This window comes from Pristis pectinata, chromosome 4 (genome assembly GCF_009764475.1).
Source record: "Pristis pectinata isolate sPriPec2 chromosome 4, sPriPec2.1.pri, whole genome shotgun sequence".
NCBI classification, from domain to species: Eukaryota; Metazoa; Chordata; class Chondrichthyes; order Rhinopristiformes; family Pristidae; genus Pristis; species Pristis pectinata.
The window spans coordinates 19,033,179-19,056,232 of NC_067408.1; the positions used below are offsets into that span (position 1 = coordinate 19,033,179).

Consider the following 23,054-nt stretch of genomic DNA (forward strand, 5'->3'; position numbering starts at 1 on the left):
TGAAATGATAACCTAAACCTTCTTTGATCTGCTTAATAGCAGCTTCTTAGACCTCTCTTCCTGTCTCTTCAACCCTTATCTCAAACAGAAAGTGTGAGGGTCTCGTGGACCTCTTTATCACTAAGGTGAGACCTCGATCAGCTTTCTCCTTCCCTTAGTTGCCTTTCTAAACTTCCTCTTAAATCTTCATCACAACCCCGACCCCGAAATTGCATCTCACTTGAGTGTCTTTCCTGTCTCCCCTCCTACCTAATGCAAGGTCAAGTTAACTACAATACCCCACTCAAGCTCCCTCAACCTTAGCTTTACTAAATAGCTGAAAACTCAATTTCCTTTTCAGGGTTTGATTGTAGACCAATGCAAGAGTTCTCTCTTCGTCCATTCCCATCAGATCTACCTTCATCACTCATCATCTCTCTGTCCACCAAGCCTCCAACTGCTCTTTCCTTGCCAAAATGCATGTCCTTTCCAAATCCATGCCAAACATTCCCCTGGCCTTAATCTTTCCAATTAGCTGTTGTCACAGTACTGAGTCAACAAGAACAACAACAACTTGTGTTTATATGTCACCATCAATGTAGCAATATGTCCCAAGGCACTTCACACCAGCATTATCGAGCAAAATCTGACACTGAGCCACATAAACAAATATTAGGACAATTGCCCAAAGCCTTGAGCAAGAGAAAAGTTTTAAAGAATGTCTTAAGGCGAGATTGTGTTTTGGAGATTTTGGGGAAGGCATTCCACAGCTTCGAGCTTTGATGGCACTCGCCCAGCAGTGAAGTGATTAGAATCAGGAATGGTCAAAAGACCAGAAATGGAGGAGAGCAGACAATTCAAATGGTTCTATGGAAGGCCAAGCTTTCTACTGTAGGGAGGGGAGAGGCCATAGAAGGAACTGAAAACCAGGGTGAGAATTTTCAAATTGAGGTGTTTTTAAAATAACTCCACAATGTCACAGATGGCGTCCATCATTTTTCATGCACCCCATGTGACTGTAACAAAATTAAACTATCCCTCCTTATGCTTCTTGGACCTGCCTGCAGCCTTTTGCACCATCCTCCTCACCTGATCTCATTCTTAGTCTTGACCCATTAACTAATCACTAGGCAGGGCTTTTCTGCTTTCTGGTGTCTCCCAAGGATCTATCTTTGGCCCTATCCTACTGCTCACCTATATGCTGTCCCACAGGCACATCGTTTAGAAGAACAGCCTGATATTTGTTCACTTACGTACGTATGCGCATCAACACTAAATGTCCATTCTCTTTGCCCATCTCCATTTGCCCTTGAGAAGGTGTTGATGAGTCTTCTTGAGCTGCTGAAGTCCATCCAGAGAAGGTATTCACACAATGCTTTTGGAGATGCTGTTCCTGGATTTAGTCCCATGGCAGTGTAAGCAGGTCAAGACAATAAGTGACTTGAAGGGGAACATTCAGTTAGTGTTGTTCAATGTACTCGCTGCTCTTACAATCTTGGTGGCAGAGATCATGAGTTTTGGAAGTCTGGTTGAAGAAGCCTTGCTGAGAAACTAAACTGCATCTTGCAGAAGGTAAACACAGGATCCACATTACCCTGATGGTGGAAGGAGTGAATTTTCAGCCTAGCACATTAAGTCTATATGAAGCAGGCTGCTTTGTCTTAGATGGATTAATGCCAAAAAAAACCTTCACCTCAAATTTGATGGTGTATTTATTCGCACTGCAATCCATCAGCCTTCTTGCTGTGAAAACATATCTTTCAAAGGACATACTAAATTAACTTTATCTGACAGCAACATATTAGACACCAGGCCACAAGAGAGAACTGGGCATGGAATGGAGAGAAATGGTGTTGAGATTCCTGAGCATTGCTGGAGCTGGACTCCGTGAGACTGGTGAGGAATATTTTGTCAGACCCTTGACATTTGACTTGCAGGTTGTAGAAAGGCATTTGGAAGTTTGAAGGTGACCACAAGTCACCAAGCTTACAGCTGCCATATTCAAGTGACTGGATTATTTACGCTTCTAGATAATGCTGTACCTCACAATATTGATGGCTGGGGACCAAGCAAGGCGAATTTTTTTTTAATGTCAAGGGAAGATGGTTAGACTTTCTCTTGTTGAAAATAATCATTGCCTGGTACTTGTGTGTGATGGATGTTTTTACAGTTTCCATATGTTCATTGACAACACTGAGCTTTATCTCACTGCCACCTTGCTTGAACTCTCTAATGTATTTATATTGTTTACTTATCCAATGAGAAGAAATTCCCTCTGAGAAGATAGAATCTGTTCCCTTGCTACCAACTCCTTCCCTCTCCGCAGCAATATGCAGAGATTATACAAGACCAAACCTTTGCGTGATATTTGACCCCAAGATGAAGATGAATTCATTTTTATTCCTCTCTACATCATTACTTGATTCCACTCCTATCTCAATTTAACTGGTGTTGAAGCACTCATTCATTTGTTTGTCACCTCTACTCATGACTATTCCAGTTGAATCTTGGTCAGTCTTCCTGCTTTACCCTTTTGGAACTTGAAATTGGAAACATTGTGCAGCAATTCTGTTTGTCCATCATAACTGTGTTCACTGATCAGCTTTGCCTCCTGGGTATGCAGTGCTAGCACTTAAAAATTCACAGCCTAGTTTTTAAAAACTTCTGTGACCTTATTCCTCCTAAATCTGTGTGATCCAGCTCTGCAGTCCTCTGAGATATATGTACTCCTTTAATTCTGGTTTCCTGAGCATCCCTGGACTTAATTGCATAGCATAGAGAACAATTCTTTCAGGTACAAAGTACCCAGCCTCTGGAATTCCTTCCTTAAATCTCTATACCTGTCTTCCTTCCTTTATGAAGTTCCTTAAACTGGAGCGCTTTGAACAAGCTATTGCTCACCTGACCTAATATTACCATGGGTAGCTCAGTGTCAAACTTTGTTTTTTTTTATTAATCAACAACACCAAAATGAGTTAACTGATTATTTATTCCATTGCTGTTTGTGAGGCTTTGCTGCATGCCAGTTAGCTATTTCTTTTGCCCACAAGCTTCAAAAGTAATTCATTGGCTGTTTTGTATGTTGAGAAATGAATCTGAATAGACTTCATAGAAGAATATAAGCTTATTTTTCTTCCTTTTGTTATTAGTAAGTAGTTATGGGCTGAACTCATTTAGCCAGGCCAGACATCCTTTTCTTCCCATTTCACCATCTATTCTACTCAGTCTTTCATCCATTTAGAATCATATGATGTGACTGAGCAAAAAGAGACAATTGGTTAATCACATTAGTATTATACAACTTTGGAACGTCCTAATGTTGTTTGAAAGTGCATGTTGTTTTACATATTTTTCTCCTCTCATTTCTTCTATGTATTTTTCTGCGATGATTTCCAATCCCACTCTCCCAGTCACTCCTCATGATTCCTATCATTGGGGTTGGAAAGCAATAATTCTGTAGACTATAATTATTAACCTTCTGTGGTTATGCCTACTTGCACCTAACAATTCCTCCCTCTGTGCTCCAAAATAAAGTTATTAATTTTGCTCTGATTTATGTAAAAAAAACAAAATTGGATTCCTGCACAAGCTAGTAGTTAAAATTGCAATCAGGTGTGATGTGAAAATCAAAAAACTGCAGGTACTTAAATCAGTAATACAAAGCAGGAAGTGCTGGAAACACTCACCAGGTTAGGCAGCACCTGTGGAGAGAGAAACAGAGTTATGTCTCAGGTTACTGACATCACATGGATAGTTTTGATGATTGATCGGTCACCTGAAACATTAAGTTTGGTTCTCTCCAAAGAATGCTGCCTGACTTGCTGAGTATTTCCAACATGTTCTGTTTTAATTTTAACTCTGATGATGTCATGGACCCCAATTTGAATATTTAGAGAAGGATCACACTGAGTCTTGCTGAGTGTTCTCTTGCCAGCTCAAAAGAAAATCAAACTAGTGGGATTAATGTCAAACCTTGGATTGTGAGTTCTATGGCTAAAAGCAACTGCCTATCTACCTGATTTAAAGTCACCCTTAAGCATTGCTAAATGCTCAACTGAGCTAGAAATGAATCAAACTATCTTTGATTGGTCTGTTTTTTTTTAACAAAGTATAGAGCAATAGCCCACCTGATTTATCAGTATTAGGTAGGGAGTAACTGACTTGTGAGTGTTCCAGATTATATTGAGTAAGCTGCTCTCAACTCCGGCAGCAATAATTTTACACTGCGATGTTAGATCAATCCTGTTTCTAATCACTGTCAAGCAACCTCATGCTTGAACTGGTTCAGCTCTGGGTGCTTATAGAATCAGAATTAGTTTTGCTTGTCCTCTGATTAAATAGCTTATATTCATAACAAATCTAGAATTATTCCTGAATAATGGGCACTTTGGTGGGAGACCAGAGAATGGTTGGTATTGCTGGTAAATTATTCTTGCAAGACTTCCATCACACCTGGAGGTATGAAGGAAGAGGCAAGATAAGTGGTGAGGAAAGAAACAAAATGCCAAATTTCAAGAGCTCCACGAAGGAATTGTGTAACTATGTTGAAATGATATTCTTAGAAAATATCTATGGGAGGTCATCTAGGCATATGTATTTACTACTAGTAGTAAATAACCGATAGTACTTACCCATAGAGCTACTGTCTCCTTTATAACATTTATAAATGAACATCCATTGTAGTGTTTTATTGAACCTATCATATTGTTTATTTTTTTAAATGTAATTTTTTATGAACATTGCTCAAGGCCCTTGTGGAGTTAAGTATTTGTGAATATAACTTTGAGATTTTATTAGAAAATAGTTCTTCAATCTGCCAGAATGTTAAATATACAGAAGGTTGTAAATGGCCAACATTGAGAAACATGGCGAGTCTTTTCATTAGACTCCTTGAATAAAGCAGTATATCTGCAGCAGTATTGAGATATCATCGTTTGTTCTCACGAGACATGATGTATAAAGACAAGCTTCATTATTTATGTAACACATGGACAGTGCTGAAGCAAGATCTCTATGAAAATGGTTAAAAAAATTCTTTGAAAAGGTAGTTGCCAGAAGAAGTTCAGTTAAGAGTGTTCAAATAAGGCACAATAAAGGACATGGTGATATGGTGAGGGATTTGGAATCTAAACTGCATAATCATTATCCACACCAAGTATCTAAGAATCTGTTCTTGTGAGGAAAATGTGTTCCATCAACTACTGATTTAATGAAAAACTGTTGTATTAGTTGTAATAATGGCCTTCCCATTTTCAAGACTTAACTGTGGATGATTTCAAATCAATTCCTTCAAATCAAAATTTCGTTTCAGGTCACCTGAATGTGCACAAATCAAAATTTCAGATATAAACTAATTTTAAATAGAATTTGGTTCCCACTGACATCTTCAACCTCATTTAAAAGTGTACTGTCATCTTGTTGTGAAAACGGCATGTTATAATGAAACAATCAGTAAGATGCTTATAAATTATACTTATGTTTTTATCATCTCAAAACTGGGATATAACCTAAGGCACCACACAAAATTTGATTCATTCTACATCCTCTATGTGATAAGAATTTTGCTGGGAGATTAAGTGACAGAACCTTAGAACCACCATTCCAAGCCTGTGGAGGACAGACTGATCTATGAAATTGTACAGATGCCAAGTGCTATACAAAGTTAGTGTGAGCACGAGTTTATAAAACAAATAAAACTGATGTCAGTTTTCATAGCGAATTGATACATAGAGCCACAGGATGACTGATATAAAAATTGAGATGTAATGTTGCATGGTAAAGGGTGATATTCTGATATTGTGATGTTGGAGCAACTTAGGATGTGCCATATTTATATGAATCCACAGTGTATCCTGAATATGCAATTAAAGCTATTTTTCCAAAAATGTTGCTGCAACCCATTTGTGCTTTTAGCTTTGGAAGTGGAATCCCCAGCATGTGAACCTCAACCTAATTTGTGCTTTCCTTTCATTTTAAAGCAACAACCCTGCCCATAAATACTTCATGGCAGTAGATCCTGTCACAGGGGCATTGTATGTGTCGGACACAAATAGTCGACAGATCATCCGTGTTAAGTCTCTTGATGGAGCAAGGGATCTTGCTTCCAACTCAGAGGTGGTAGCAGGGACTGGAGAGCAGTGCCTGCCTTTTGATGAAGCCAGATGCGGTGATGGGGGGAAGGCAGTCGAGGCTACGCTGATGAGCCCCAGAGGTATTGTCTTTAAAAGAGTCTTCACCGTGTCACAGTGTGCTTACCTTCTGATTGTTAGTGCATTTTCTGAAATTATTTTTATTGTTTGTGTGAGGGTTACTGACAGAAGCATGCCCAAAACTTTAAATTTGACTCCTTTTGGAGGAACACATTAAACAAATATTGTATGCCTATGCTTATAACTACACGTTCTTAACATACATAATGGTTGCCCTCACATGCAGACACCTTTGACTGCTGGCAAGGCCAGAATTTAGAGCTCATTCCTGCAAGTCATTGAGTCCAGCAGTAATGTTTGAATGGCAGTGGTTAAACAGACAGTGTCACCCTGAAAGATCAAATGCCATCCCACAAGGTAATAACACAATTATGTGCTCAGCACTTGGGTGTTGACAGTTGTCTCAAGACATGTATCTGTTCTAAAGGGATATGAGGGAGAAGATTGCACATGAGAATTTTAGTAATAATTAACTTTATAAGATTCTGCATTTCACTAGGTCTGCTGAAAACAGTCAACTATCTAAAATAAAACTATATAAAATAAAACCAGTAAATATTGGAAACACTCAACTGGTCTGGCAGTATCTGTGGAAAGGGAAACAATTAACATTTCAGGTCAAGGACCTTCATCAGAATTACAAAAGTGAGAAAAAAAAGTTAGGCCATCTGGTTGCCTAGGATATTAGTTGCATGGAAGGACTTGATACAATGCAATGTTATAGGGAAAAGTAATTGTTTACTTTTTGAATAATAGATGCACAAGAATGATGTATGGTGGTGGCACAGCAGTTAAATTACCAGACTATTAATCCAGTGACCTAAACTAACAATCCAGAGGCCTGAGGTCATATCCCACCATATCAGCTATGGATCTGAAGTTCAATTAATAATCTTGAATTTGGGAAGAAACACCAGTGAGTCTTAGTCATGATGACCATGAAGGCTTCTCGTTTATTGTAAATCCCATCCAGTTCATTAGTTCCTTTCAGGGATAAAATCTGTTCTCCTTTGCAGGTCAAGCCTACATGTGACTCTAGGTTCACCCCAAGTGGTTGACTTTTAAATGCCTTCTGAAGTACCACTAGTGGTTCAAGAAGCTGAATCACCGCCAGCTTTGCAAGGGCAATCATAGACGGGCGATAACTGCCACCCTTGCTGGCAATGCCCTGATCCCAAAAATGAATATTAAATAAATAATTTACAGAATGTAATGTCGTGGAAAGGTTGATGGCCTGCTATTTGCAAGACATAAGAGGTATGAGTAGGCCATATGGCTCCTCAAGCCCACATAGTCCAAAACTCTGCCTTGAATATATTAAAAGTTCTACAGCACTTAAAGATTCACACCCTCTGAAAGAAAAACATTCCTTCTCTTCTTCCCTTTCAAATGAGTGACCCTATATTCTGAAACTATGACCCTTGGTTCTCAATTATCCCATAAGAGAAAACATCTGCTGGCCATCTCCAGTTTAGGAACGCCTGACTTATAGACACCCCTACATACAAACAAGGTCCCATAGTATTATCAAACTCAAAAGTCTGATGTGCATGCACATGTTTGTTCCTATGAATGGCATAGCTAGTTTCCTGTCTCTCTCCACTTTAAGTAATTTTTTGTCATTAGTTTTACGTGCTTTTGATGCCATTCTTTACAATACTGTGGAGGTATCTTTACCATATTGAGTAATTTTTGTGTATTTTCTGACTTGTGAACAAAATCGACCTACTGTGAAAACAGAACCCATTTGTTTCCCGGATATTTAGCATTTTCCTGTATTTAGCATCTGCCCTGTCAGATCAGATATATTTTACTGAGATCACCTCTCATTCTTCTAAGCTCCAATGACAACAGACCCAAACTGCTCAATCTGTTGAGATCCAACAATCTACGTACTGAGAATGTCCCCTTTTCTGATGCTACCTACCAGAGACATGAGGTCATATCCCACCATATCAGCTGTGGATTTTAAGTTCAATTAATAATCTTGAATTTGGGAAGAAACACCAGTGAGTCTTGGTCATGATGACCATCAAAGCTTCTCGATTATTGTAAATCCATTCGGTTCATTAATTCCTTTCAGGGATAAAATCTGTTCGCCTTACTAGGTCAAGCCTGCATTTGACTCTAGATTCACCCCAAGTGGTTGACTTTTAAATGCCCTCTGAAGTACCACTAGTGTTTCAAGAAGGTGAATCACTGCCAACTTTGCAAGGGCAGTTGCAGATGGGCAATAATTGCCACCCTTGCTGCTTAAAAGGTCCATGACACCAGTGGCTGTAATGCCTTAAAGCTGCTTGAACAACCAATCAGATTAAAGAGCTTCATAAATGTTATACCCTAATCCAGAAACCACAATATATAACTAACTTCATAAATATCATATAGAATGCAAACTAAAGATTGGAACATACATATAGGATTAAGGTAGAAGCAGAAATATCCCAAATAATCTTTGTATAAACTGAAAAGAATACATTTTAAAAACCCATATATATTGAAATATTCGTGAAAGGAGTTTGCAATATGCATCAAAAATATTGATTCCTAGCACTGGATACAAAGCAGCGTTTATGGTTTGGCACATTATTTAAAAACTTACTTACATCATCCTCATGTAAATTTGCACAGGATTTTCAGGATGTTTTACAGTAGGACATTGCAAGTAGCTTAAATTCAGCTGAGTTTAGTGATTTCAGTTGATTGTACCATAGAAGATAGTAAACAATGCAGACTGTAGGGACATGTAAGGTCACGAACAGGAGCCTTGGACTTTTTGAACTTTATATCTAGGTTAATGCAAAAGTTCTGATAACAACTACTCATGGGTTTTGCCATCAATGCTACAGCAAAATCCAGGCCAGTCTTTAACTTGAATAGTATGGAATTGAGATCACAGGCTGTAAATGAACAAAGAAGTTTGTACAGATTAATTAGTTATAAGCGATAAAGAATTCTGATGGATTTTCATCTTCAGTATTCCCAGGTCTTTTAAAATGTTGTGAATACTCGAAAATTAAGAAATTATCTGGATTCTGATAGTTTTAAGATCCCAAGCAGAATAAATTAACATTGTTAAGATTCTTAGAAAATAATTTTCAGATTATCCATGATCCTTTTGAATAAGATGATCCATGATCTTTTTGAATAATTTCATTCTCTTCTAATCCTTTTTCCATCTGAGAATTGTTTAGAAGATATTTAATGACAAGCATTTTTGTATAAAATGAGTTTCCAAATGAATGGCACCATAAGACTTTAAGTATGAGGTTTGATAAAAATTTCACCTTAAAATTACTTGGATATATTGCTCAGGAGTGTATAAAACTCTATGTGCAATTTGAAGAAAACTCTTATTTTCTTCCACCTCAAACAAAATTTACTCTCTGGTAGAGGATGATGAAAAGTAGTTGAGAAGCTGGGAACTGTTGGTCTTCATACTGGAAAGATAGTACTCCTTCCAATTACTTTTTGCATAATTACAGAAGAAATACATATGTTCGAATTACTTTTGTTACTTAGGAACTCTTCTGGCGAACCCAATATATATGCTATTAGATAGAAATAGCGATTTTTAAGTGATAAATAGTTGAGGAAAATATAAGATTTCACCAGTTGGTTGTCAATCAATAACTGCTGGTAGGAGCTTTTAAGGACAGCATTATAAAGCAGAACAAGTCAGTCATTTCTCAATATGGGGATTAAGTAGAAAGGAGAACAGAAATGGCTCATCTTTGACCATATATTAGTGTCAGTTTTGCATGATCTATTGAGTTCACAGTGGGATTTTGGAATATATCGAGATAATTAAAACACTCTGCTCTGGCTTTAATTAGCACTCAAACAGAATCTGTTGGATAATTCATTATCATTGTTTCTCAGACATCTGTCAGTACTAGGTACTGTAATGGTTCCAATTGTTTTTTTTTACTTATGCTGATCAAGGTGAGGGATCAATGCTGGGGATTTGAATATTTTCCATTTGCCCTTCTAACAGCAGTATAAAAGATTCCAAGCTGAAAAATGGTGAATACCAGGTTACAATTCCCTCTGCAATACCCCACCAACTTGTCAACATCTGTCTCAAAATTTTACCATCTGCAGCACCACTATGAAATTTCACACATCAGCCATCCTTGTGACATCCTTGACTGAAACTGCCAGCATAAATGAACTGGCGTTTCTATTGAGCAGTTCTGTCCTATGGATTTATTCCTGCCAGGGAAGGGATTAAAAATGTCTAACTTTATAAAAGAATTAGGGCTATTTGCATGGAATTTGAATGTGGGTCTGTCCAATTGGAAATGCTTCCCTCAGCGGTCCTAACTATTCTTGCCCTCTTCCCAGGGATTGCAGTGGACAAGAATGGATTAATGTACTTTGTGGATGCAACTATGATCAGGAAAGTCGACCAAAATGGAATTATTTCTACGTTGCTTGGTTCCAATGACTTGACAGCTATTCGTCCTCTGAGCTGTGATTCCAGCATGGATGTAAGCCAGGTAAAATCTTATAGAAAAGGCAGTATCTGTCTTCCATAGGATTTATTAAATCAATCTGGCAGTCCTTAATTTAATACTCTAGTTAGGTAGAGCATTACCAAACTGAAAATGTCTGAACATTCTGCATTCATTTCGATGCAACTTAATTTAAAATTGGCATTTAGAGTGGCCACTGTGCAATGTCTGAGCTTGTCAACAATGGTTCATCTAAAATTGCAAGCAGTTTTTAATGACTTCATTGAAAATAAAAAATTAAGAACTATTATCGGAAAAAAAATGATACAATTGAAGTAAACACCATCTAAAGTGATTTTGGGGATGTAGAGATGTAATCTAAAAAACTGTTTGACTCTCTTCAAAGGAAATAAGTGATACAGTTTCATCAGACTATATGATATGTGGGGGAGGGATACAGTATAGAAGTGCTATCATAATGGGAATGAACAAGGCATGAACTACTTCTGTTATGGAGAAAACTATGTCACATAACTTCTGCAGTGTTAGCTGTGAAATTGAGGGAAAATTGCAAAAGATATTTTTGTATGATCTGAAAGGAGACTGTTTTATAAAGTTCCTATCTCAGTGGGGAGTGAAAAGCAACAGCTATTACAGGGCCAAGAGAGTGGCATTTAGTGGGACCATTCAAGAAGTTCAGCTTTAAATCTAGAAGAGCCCCATTCAAATTTACATAAATTAATAATGTCAAATATCTACCTAACTATAGTATGCAATAAAAAGAGACAAATTACCTTAAAAGCCATGTAAGCCATATAATGCCTTTTCATTGAAATTAATTTTTTTTGCTTGAACTACCACATTCAATGCAGCAAATTCCCATTTTCCTCTACTTAGGTACGATTAGAGTGGCCAACTAATCTTGCCATCAACCCAATCGATAATTCTCTTTATGTCTTGGAGAATAATGTCATTCTGCGGATTACTGAGAACCACCAGGTCAGCATTATAGCTGGCCGACCTATGCACTGTCAGGTTCCTGGCATTGATTACTCACTCAGCAAGCTGGCCATACACTCGGCACTGGAGTCTGCCAGTGCCATTGCTGTTTCCCACACTGGCATACTTTACATTGCAGAAACTGATGAGAAGAAGATAAATCGTGTCCGCCAAGTGACAACCAATGGGGAAATCTCCCTCCTGGCAGGGATGGCATCGGACTGTGACTGCAAGAATGATGTCAACTGTGACTGCTTCTCAGGTGATGATGGATATGCCACAGATGCAAAGCTGAATTCTCCGTCATCACTGGCAGTCTCACCTGATGGGACCATCTACATAGCTGACCTGGGAAATATCCGCATCCGAGCAGTTAATCGAAACAAGCCACAGATGAACTCAATGAGCTTCTACGAGGTTGCTTCAGCAGCTGAGCAGGAGCTGTATGTTTTCAATTCAAATGGGATACATCAGTATACAATGAGTCTCATCACCGGTGACTACATATACAATTTCTCCTACAGTCCAGATAATGACATTGTGGAAGTAACTGACAACAATGGAAACACTCTAAAGATCCGAAGGGATAGCAATGGAGTGCCACGGCATTTACTCATGTCAGATAACCAGGTGTGTTCTCTGACCATTGATGCTAACGGCGGACTAAAGATGGTGTCAGTCCAGAACCAAGAGCTGGTTATGTTTACTTACAACGGGAATAGTGGCCTCCTGGCAACTAAAACAGATGACATTGGTTGGACCACTTTCTTTGAGTAAGATTTATTTACTTATTGAGTACATGTTTGTACAGAAGTGTGAAGTGTGTATCAGTTGCACGTGATTACCTGTAGGAATTTATTACTCCTGAGTTTCCACCATATCTCATGCTGGATTTGCAGAAACAACCCTTGAAAACAGCACTACATATAATGGGTAATGTTCTATTTCCTTAAAATAAGAATGGGCCACACTTCTATTTGGTAATCTCATTTGCTTTAATTAGTTTAATGATTAGTATGCTAATGAATGCAGATGGATAGGTTTGGATGACATTTGAAGTAAAGTCAGTAAAGCTAGAATAATGAGTATTACATTCAGTCTGCAGCATCTGGTGACTAATTGAAGCGGCCTAATATTTGAACACTTGAGTTTTGTAAAGAAAAAATGGGGGTTTATGAGCTTGAATCAAATTGTTCTTTGAAAATCAAACATTTTAGATTTTCCTCCCAAGAATTGCAACATTCATGTTTGGATTAAATAGGTAAGAATGTTTCTGATCATATCAGTTTGTGAGAACTCACTCTGTATCTGTCAGAAATTTATTAACTATAATTTGAAGAAAAATCTGAGTAATACTTTCCCGTGGACATGAGACATATAATATTGTGTTAATAAGATTTACAAAACATCAGTCTGGTTATTCCCAATGGAAGCGAGAAGGAAGGGGGTGAGATTAGGGAGTGGGGGATGTTGGTGTATTAAAGTTGTTGGGGAAGATCACCAGCTACTTCAGCATTAGGAAACCTTTGCCGGTTACATTGTAATGCACAATTCAAAGTGAATGTTATTTGCAATTAATTCTCTGAAATATTAGATCTTCACTATCACAAACCAATATTATTTCAGACTATTTGTGGCTTGTCAATTGCAGTATAATCATTGAAAATACAACTCCCGTGGCATGCAGCAACACCAGCAAATGTAAATGGAACAGCACGTAGCACAAAAAATTACTATACATACACATCATAAATCATAACAAGTAGCCCCATTGTTCCCTATACAGTTTTAAAAGGGGCATGAATTGTCTCTGTGTAACTCACTTCTTCATATCCATCAATCTTTGTGAAGCTCAAAATGAAATACATTTTAACTTCCTCAGTATTTCAATCCTAAACAGTCATTGTTCTTGTGTTACTTGGTTCCAAGTGTTCAGTTCTCTGTGTAACCCACTCCCATGCATCTGGTTCCCTCTGTAGTTCATTGACGGTTCTATATGTGACTTGTAGGTTGACCTGATATCATTTATTTGCACTTAGTTATGACAGTGAAGGACGACTGACAAATTTGACTCGTCCCACTGGTGTAGTAACCAGTTTGCATCGAGAAATGGAGAAGTCAATCAATATTGACATTGAAACTTCCAACAGAGAGGACGATGTTACTGTCACCACTAATCTTTCTTCAGTAGATGCGTCTTACACCCTGGTTCAAGGTAAACAACTTGATTCATCTAAAAAAAACTGTGATCTGAAATTGCAAGGTAGTAAGTTTGGTAAGAATGCATAATTTTGATTATCTGCACTGATTTATCTTTTATTCATTTGTATGGTATAGCAGGGCTATTTTTTGCCCATCTCTATTGAAATTGAGAGCTGGATTTTGTAAAACAGGATACTTGTGTCTTGAAGCAATTGTGGTTTTAGTAAGGGCTGTTGCATTGTACATTGGTCTAAGTTCAAGTAAAAGTTTTTTGTAGTAATCCTGCCGATACAAAATCTCTTTATTGTTAGCTACATATTTCTGAAAATAAGAGTTGATTTTATATTCAGTGAGTGAAAGGATAACAATGTAGGGAATGATCATGCATTTTTGTGAGCTTTAATATGGAATGTAAATATGATTTCATAATTTTTATTGAATAGCTAGCAATGAAAATCATATCATCTCCAACTTTTAATTTGATTTCATTAATGGGCTGTACAATTTGAATCCACTCTTGCTGAGCAATTAGAATATTGCAAAGCCTCTTTTTCAGCATAGTTGGCGATAAACTGAGGTTATGATGTAAAATTTCTTTATTTTGATGCAGTTGTTTAACAGTGAAACTGGAAAAAAAATTTAAAGGATCACAATAATGTTAAACAAAGTGATATAATGAGTCTCTAAAAAAACAGTTTTATTTTTTGGGTACACTATGTGAGATGTCATATTTGCAGAAAAGGAAAGTACTGAATCTTGCTTGCATAATTGCAAAATAACTTTCATTGTAAGATCCAGGTTACGTGCCAAATGGCTTATGATTTATTTAGAAATCTAGAAATCTCAATATGTATTCCTTTTAACTAACTGTATTCAAAATGTTAACTAGTGTTTAGCAAAGCAAACAGTTTTATAATTATTGCTGTAATTCTTCCACCAGATCAAGTGAGAAACAGTTACCAGCTTTGCAACAACGGCACCCTTCGTGTGATGTATGCTAATGGAATGGGGGTCAGCTTTTACACTGAACCTCATATTCTTGCTGGGACCATTAGTCCAACAGTCGGACGGCGCAATATCACACTGCCAGTGGAAAATGGACTGAACTCAATTGAATGGCGCCTCAGGAAGGAACAGATCAAGGGAAAAGTCACTGTGTTTGGAAGGAAACTTAGGGTAGTTCATTATAAGCATGTTAATTTTAAATTGTGGAGATCCAAACCTATTTAGGATTTGTGGCCCTATGGTGTGGTTTCTTTTTTTTTTGGTTTTTAAATGACTTCTGGCATGTGGCATGTATGTTCCTTTACACAAGTTATTTCATTGAAGCATTTCCATTGAGAAACAGCCACGCTTCAAAATACAGGTGACCATCATTGTCCCTGATACACTGCATTTTGCAACATGGCAACTCCATGTATCCCTACAGCAGATGGCTCAGCTCAGCATCTATCCCTTGACTGACCCTGACCCTGACCCTGAAAACGCAGATTCCCTAATGTCATTGGCAGGTAGAAGCGCGTAGAGTTGGTTCATGCCTGCAGTTGACAAGATGCCAATCATGCAGTGCTGGCTTTTCATTAGCCTGGCATGTCTTCTTTCGACCTCATAAGCTTAATATTCATTATTGGATGCTTCAGAAGAAGGTATTCACATATATTGGCAGGATCTGCACTCATAACTTCAGATGGTGATTTTTTTTCCCTGCATCTTAATAAGCAGAAAAAAATGTTCACAGACACAGGAAGAATACAATTCAACCATTCGAACTTGCTTGGCAACCCTCTGGTCATCCTCTTCTTCCAAGCACTTTGATTTACATTGGCAAACCGTTAGGTTTCTGTGAAGGTAGCCGTGGCCAAAAAAAATTTAATTAAAAGCATCTTCCACAAAATCTCATGGAAGCTCAAATGCCAACAGGAGGCAAGTTTAAATTTTAATGTGACCAACCCTTAACTGTAGGTTATTTACAGACCATCCTACTTGAATCGCCCCTTTCCAGCCAGGGTTCCGGGGTTTGCTGGGGACTTGGTATCCAGCTTGTTCACTGGATCTAAAATAGAGCAGCAACCTACCTTGCCTCTATTTAAATTTCTATTAAGATTTCTTCTTCCTTGAAAATGCAATTTAGATTTCTTCCAGCCAGTATCTGGTCAGTCTCTGCAGCAACTGTCTACTGTCTACAACTGCAGCAACTCACCAAGGTCTTTTCAACATCACCTCCCGAATTTGTGACCTCTATTACCTCAAGCATTGGTTTTCAAACTCGGAAGCAGGGCCTTTTTAATTGTTTAAAGCGGAATGCGAGGTGTCTGCTAAAATTAGTAATTTGTTCAGGAAGGATTTTTGTTTTAACTTACAACTAGCTGCATCCCTGAGCACAGAAACTGTCAGGACCACATCACTTGGAATTAACAGCATGCACCTGGAAAGGGAGGCCTACTCTCTCATTTGCTCCCCCAATCCTAGAAGGACAAGGTTAGCACATATGTGGAAATACATTCTAACCTTGGACAAGAAGGACAAGGTTAGCACCTGCAACTTGCCCTTCAGTTGAACACTATCCTGACTTTGAAATACACAGTATGGCCATTACTTTATTGTTGCTGGTTAAGAATCTCAGAACTCCCTACCCAACAGTAATGAGCACGTACCATTTCCACAAGTTCAAAAAAATGTCTCATCACCGTCTTCTCCCAAACGAATAAGGGCAGTGCTAAAAACTGGCCTTGCCCACATCAGTGAATGGTTAAAAAACTTCAGGTCCTGGTCGGAATCCAGATTAACTGAATTAAATAGTATTTATAGCATTGAAGCAGGGTAATCAAACCAATGCCAGGATATACTGGGGCTGAAAACTAACTTGGATAATAGTATAAAATAGACACTTGTGAATGGACAGTCACTTTAACATGCAGCTCAAATAATGATCTATTTTCACTCCCCTGGTCCTTTGTGTTCTCTCATTGTCCCAAAGCCAAACAATGTACCATGGCCACATTTAGGGAATTGGAGTGGCAAGCAACTCTGAAGGAGCATCAGGCATTGATTCATTTTATCATAACTCCCTTCAGAGGAATTGCAGAGAACTCGTTTTATACACAGCACACCCCAGCAACCAAGAAAGCATTATTTTAAGCAGCAAAACAAAATTATGATACGATCTCAATTTACTTAATTTGGATAATGAAATTACTTCTTCAAGTTCCTTGGAGATACGTGTCACTGGCGTGTTGCTTTATGTTTTCATAATTTAAACTTATAGAAATTAATTTTCTCCTAATCCTTGAGGGTATAATGTTTTTTTTCAAAAGATGTGAAGAAATAAGGTGTGTATTCTTTAAAACTTCATATGAAAAGTGAAAAACTGATAATTAAATTGTTAATCACGGTGTTCATGCTCATTAGCAAAGGCTGAACGCATTGCAGTTTCTTTGAACTCATGCCAGATTGCAATCACTTAAATCATATTGATGATAATGTCATTTGAAAGCTTTCTTCTGTATTGGCAAAGGTACAAAATTCAATCATCTACACCAGGCAAAAGCCATTATAATTAAAATGAAATAAATTGCCCCAGTAATCGCATACTAGGCCTGTTTTAAGTAAAGAGAGGAACGTTTATGATTGTGGTTCTTTAATTTTAAACAGGTGCATGGACGCAATTTGCTTTCCATTGATTTTGATCGTAATTCCCGGACAGAGAAGATTTATGATGATCATCGCAAATTTACATTGCGGATTATTTATGATTCCTTGGGTCGTCCCACAATCTGGCTCCCAAGCAGTGGTCTAGCTGCAGTTAATGTCTCGTATTCTTCCAGTGGGAAAGTGATCGGAGTTCAACGAGGTGCGATGAGCGAGAAAAATGAGTATGATGAACAGGGCAGGATTATATCCCGAATTTTCTCTGATGGAAAAGTCTGGAGCTACGCTTACCTTGACAAAGTATGTTTATAATCAGTGAGCCATATTATTGTTCAAGGGAAATTAACTCTTCCTGCTTTTTCTCACTGCCTTGTTATTGAGCTTGAATATGAAGAAAATTTGGCAATGAAATAATACATTTAGTGTATAAGTAGTGTTGGTTTGAAAACATTGAAATTGGAAGATTTGATCCACTTTGTAGGGCAACAAAGTTTACTTGCCAAACACCTATCCGGTTAGGATAGAACGATAGGGTTCGCCATTTTGTTTGTGAACAGCAGCAAAGTTGCTCAACTACTACTTGTGAAAAATAGCTCCTCTCTCACTCTCACAGAGGCATTTAACAAAATTTTCTGGGAAATGGAGTACATCCACTGAGTATCAAACGTATTGTTGGAACTTCCCTAATACAGTCAAAAGGTATTAGTTAGGGCCTAATACCATGCAGGTCAACACCTGCATGCCAACAGAGTGAAATGGGTTGCTCAGGTATGTTTAGATACATCTGTGGGACATGGGTGTCATTAGAAAGGAGAGCATTTATTGCCTATTCCTCTCTGCCCTTGGGAAGATGGCAGTAAGTCACTTTCTTGAACCACTGCAGTCCTTCGGGTGAAGGGACTCCTACAGTGTTACTGGGCAGGGAATTAGACCGTAAGAAATAGGGGCAGAATTAGGCCATTTGGCTCTTCGAGTCTGCTCCATCATGTGACCATGGCTGATTTATTTTTCCCTCTCAACCCCATTCTCCTGCCTTCTCCCCGTAACCTTTGATGATCTTACTAATCAAGAACCTATCAGCTTTAAATATATCCAATAAATTGGCCTCCATAGCCATCCATGGCAATGAATTCCACAAATTCACCACCCTCTGGCAGAAGAAATTCCTCCTCATCTCTATTCTAAAGGTACAGCCTTCTATTCTGAGGTTGTGCCCTCTGGTCCTAGACTTTCCCACTACTGGAAACATCCTCTCCATGTCCACTCTATCCAGGCCTTTCAATATTCATTAGGTCCCTCATCCTTCTAAGCTCCAGCGAGTACAGGCCCAGAACCATCAAATGCTCCTCATACATTAACCCTTTCATTCCTGACATCATTCTTGTAAATCTCCTCTGGACCCTCTCTAATGCCAGCACATCCTTCCTTAGCTATGGGGCCCAAAACTGCCCACAATACTCCAAATGTGGTCTGACCAACACCTTATAAAGCCTCAGCATTACATCCTTGCTTTTATATTCCAGTCCTCTCGAAATGAATGCTAACATTGCATTTGCCTTCCTTACTACTGACTCAACCTGCAAGTTAACCTTTAGGGAATCCCGCACTAGAACTTCCAAGTCTCTTTGCACCTCCAATTTCTGAACTCACTCCCAGTTTAGAAAATAGTCTATACCTTTATTCCTTGTACCAAAGTGCACAACCGTACACTTCCCCACGCTGTATTCCATCTGCCACTTCTTTGCCCATTCTCCCAACCTGTCCAGGTCCTTCTGCAGATTCCCTGCTTCCTCAACACTACTCGCCCCTCCACCTATCTTTGTATCATCCACAAATTTGGCCACAAAGCCCTCAATTCCATCATCCAGATCATTAACATCTAACGTGAAAAGTAGCGGACCCGACACTGACCCCTGCGGAACACCACTAGTCACCGGCAGCCAACCAGAAAAGGGCCCCTTTATTCCCACTCTTTGCCTTCTGCCAGTCAGCCAATGTTCTATTATGCTAGTACCTTTCTTGTGATACCATGGGCTCCTGTCTTGTTTAGCAGCTTCATGTGTAGCACCCTGTCAAAAGCCTTCTGAAAATCCAGGTCAACAACATCCACTGATGCTCCTTTGTCTATCCTGCCTGTTACTTCCTCAAAGAATTCCAACAGATTTGTCAGGCAAGATCTCCCCTTGAGGAAACCATGCTGACTTCGGCCTATTTTATCATGATCTTCCAAGTACCCCAAAACATCATCCTTAATAATGGATTCTAACATCTTACCAACCGCTGAAGTCAGGCTAACTGGCCTATAATTTCCTGTCTTTCCCCTCCCTCCCTTATTAAAGCATGGAGTGACATTTGCGATTTTCCAGTCCTCCGGAACCATTCCTGACAAGTGATTCTTGAAAGATCACTGCTCATGCATCCACAATCTCTTCAGCTACCTCTTTCAGAACCCTGGGGTGTGGTCCATCCAATTCAGGTGACTTATCTGCCTTCAGACCTTTCAGCTTCCCAAGCACCTTCTCCTTAGTAATAGCAACTACACTCACTTCTGCCCCCTGTCTCTCTTGAATTTCTGGCATATTGCTGGTGTCTTCCACAGTGAAGACTGAAGCAAAATACTTATTCAGTTCATCCGTCAATTCTTTGTTCCCCATTACTACCTCTCCAGTGTCATTTTCCAGCAGTCCGATGTCCACTCTTGCCTTTCTTTTACTCTTTATATATCTGAAAAAACTTTTGGTATCCTCTTTTATATTATTGGCTAGCTTACCTTGATATTTCATCTTTTCTCCCCTTATTGCTCTTTTAGTTGCCTTCTGTTGGCTTTTTAAAAGCTTCCAAATCCTCTTGCTTCCCACTAATTCTTGCAATATTGTATGCCCTCTCTTTTGCTTTTACCATCTAGGCCCAACAATGATGGAGGATTGACAATATATTTCCAAGTCAGGATGGTGTGTGACTGATCAGGGACTGTGTTGGTGCTGGGGCACCCATGCACCTGCATTCCTTGTTGGTAGAGGTAATTGGTTTGGGAAATATTGTCAGAGTAGCCCAGGTGAGGAACTACGGTGCACCTTGTAGATGGTGCACACTGCAACCTTGTGGCCACTGGTGAAAAACACGAATGTTTAGGGATATATGGGGTGCTAACCAAGCAAGTGCTTTGTTCTGGATGGTGTTGAGCTCCTTGAATGCCGTTGAGGAAAGATTATAGGAAAAATGTATATCTCATGTCAATTGGCTATGTTTCTCTTAACTGATTTTTAATATGTTATAGTATCAGAAATATTCCTGCACTTCATGGAGGCTGGTTTTGCAGACACCAAAATGCCTTGCATTGTTTCAGCTTATTAATTCTTTTTTCATGATAACCCTCATCAAAGTTAATCAAACATATTATCCTGGCTAAGTAAATATTTGGTTTGCTGTACGGTTGATGTTGAATAAAAGTTGAATAAAATAAATAAGACGTTGAATAAAAATAAAAGTGTGTAGAACCTTCATGTGCAAATAGAAAATATCTACAGAGAAGTGCAAGAAATAGAATGAGAACAATTTTTAACTGCAATAAGATGATAAAAATGGAGATGTGAACTGGTGCTTCATTCATATTCTTTTCTAGTGCATTTGAAACCAGGGCAATATAATGTTCAGAGAATGGAACCAAAATTATATCTGAATGCTCTGTCAGGACCTTGACTGGCATGTTAACAATTATAAATTATAGGTGGATATAAAGCCCATCAGATGGGTGGCTTAATAAAGTATCTTGCCGTTTAACCAGTGTAAATGTTGCACTTGCATGTTAATTATCAAAATATGGTAACATTTCCACAGGATATGTGATGTATTTACAAGGAACATGCTACAAATTTGTTGAAATTTCAAGCTTGAGAGACAATCCCACTTTAGAAAAACAGGTCAGATCTTTCAGCAGAACAGTGTGTCTGCAAAGTGTTCCCCATAATACTCTCTTCCATCCCTATAGGGAAATGTTCCTTTTCATCTACTAACCAATTGTTTTCCTGAAAATTAATTGAGTCCAGTAAATCATGAGTGTCACTTGTGCTTTCCAGGTGGATAATGTAATCATGTGAGGTTGAATGATTAATCAGAGAAAATAGAAGCACAATAGAAATGCAAAATCAGTAGAAGGCAAAAAGGTGCAATGCTGTTTGGGTACCCAGTGGCGAAATATATTAAATGTGCTACGTTATCATGAAACAAATTACAAATTAATAGGGGGCTTATCAGGGATAGTCTGTATGGCTTTGCGAGGGGGAAATCCTGTTTTTTGAGGAGGTAGGTAAGAAGACTGATGAAGGCAGGCTGGTAGACATTGTCTGTATGGACTTTGGAAGGCATTTGACAAGCTTTCACATGGTCGGCTGATCTAGAAGATTAAGGAAAAGGGGATCTAGGGTGAGATTGCTTGTTGGATCCATAATTGACTTGATGGTAAAAGGCAGAGGATGGTGATTGAAAAATGCTTTTCTGATTAGATATCTGATTCTGATTAGAAATTATCAAAACAAGAAGACTTTGGTTTAAGGTGAGAGAAACATACTTAGGGATATGGAGATCAGGAAAATGGTGCTGAGGTAGAAGATCAGTCATGATCTTGATGAATGGCAGGATTAGCTTGTAGAGTCAACTGGCCTCATCCTGCTTCTGATTCTTTTAGGTTCCTATGAACGTAGGAGGTATGATTAGTAAGTTTACAAATGACACTAAGATGGACTCATAGAGAGTGAAAAAGGTTGTCTGAGGATACAGCAGGATGTAGATCAGATGAAAAGTTGGGCAGAGCATTGACAGATGGAATTTAATCCCCACAAGGTTGAGGTGATGTATCAAATAAGGGTAAGACATATACAAGAAATGGTAGGGTGCTAAGGAATGTTGATGAAGAGAAGGACCTTGGGATTTAAGTCCATAGCTCCGTGGAAGTGACAACATAGGTAGATAAGGTGGTGAAGAAGGCACATGGCATGCTTGCCTTCAAAGGTTGGGGTACAGAATAGAAAAGTTGGGAGGTTATGTTGCAACTTTACAGAACACTAATTAGATTGCACTTGGAGTGTAATATGCAGTTCTGGTTGCCACACTGCAGGAAGCATGTGATTGTGCTGGTGAGAGTGCAGAGCAGATTGCCAGATGTTGCCTGGATTGGAGGATTACATTTGTAGCTATGGGGAGAGATTGGATAGGCTGGACTTGTTTTCCCTCAAATGAAGGAGGCCGAGGGTTAACCTGATGGAAGTATATGAAATTATAAGAGGCATAGTTAGGGTAGATAGAATCTTTTTCCCATGGTAAGGATATCAAAAACAAGAAGGCATTGGTTCAAGGTGAGAGAAACATATTTAAGGATATGGTGCAGGAAAATGGTGCTGAGGTAGAAGATCAGTCATGATCATGATGAATGGCAGGATTAGCTTGTAGAGCCGACTGGCCTCATCCTGCTTCTAACTCTTTTAGGTTCCTATGATCATTGCATCTCCAAACTTCAGGTTATATTAATCTTTATAAACACGTTGTTTATTTATTTAAACTGAGT

At 38.6% G+C, this 23,054-nt stretch overlaps 1 protein-coding gene across 1 annotated transcript in view; it reads left to right on the forward strand.

The window, feature by feature from the left end:
• Positions 1 to 23,054, forward strand: part of LOC127569407 (teneurin-2-like) — a 603,649-nt gene that overhangs the window by 572,096 nt on the left and 8,499 nt on the right. The window contains 6 exon segments of the mRNA XM_052014021.1: positions 5,958 to 6,190; positions 10,536 to 10,690; positions 11,543 to 12,417; positions 13,684 to 13,859; positions 14,787 to 15,022; positions 17,498 to 17,794. Of these exon segments, the coding sequence (XP_051869981.1) occupies positions 5,958 to 6,190; positions 10,536 to 10,690; positions 11,543 to 12,417; positions 13,684 to 13,859; positions 14,787 to 15,022; positions 17,498 to 17,794 (1,972 nt within the window).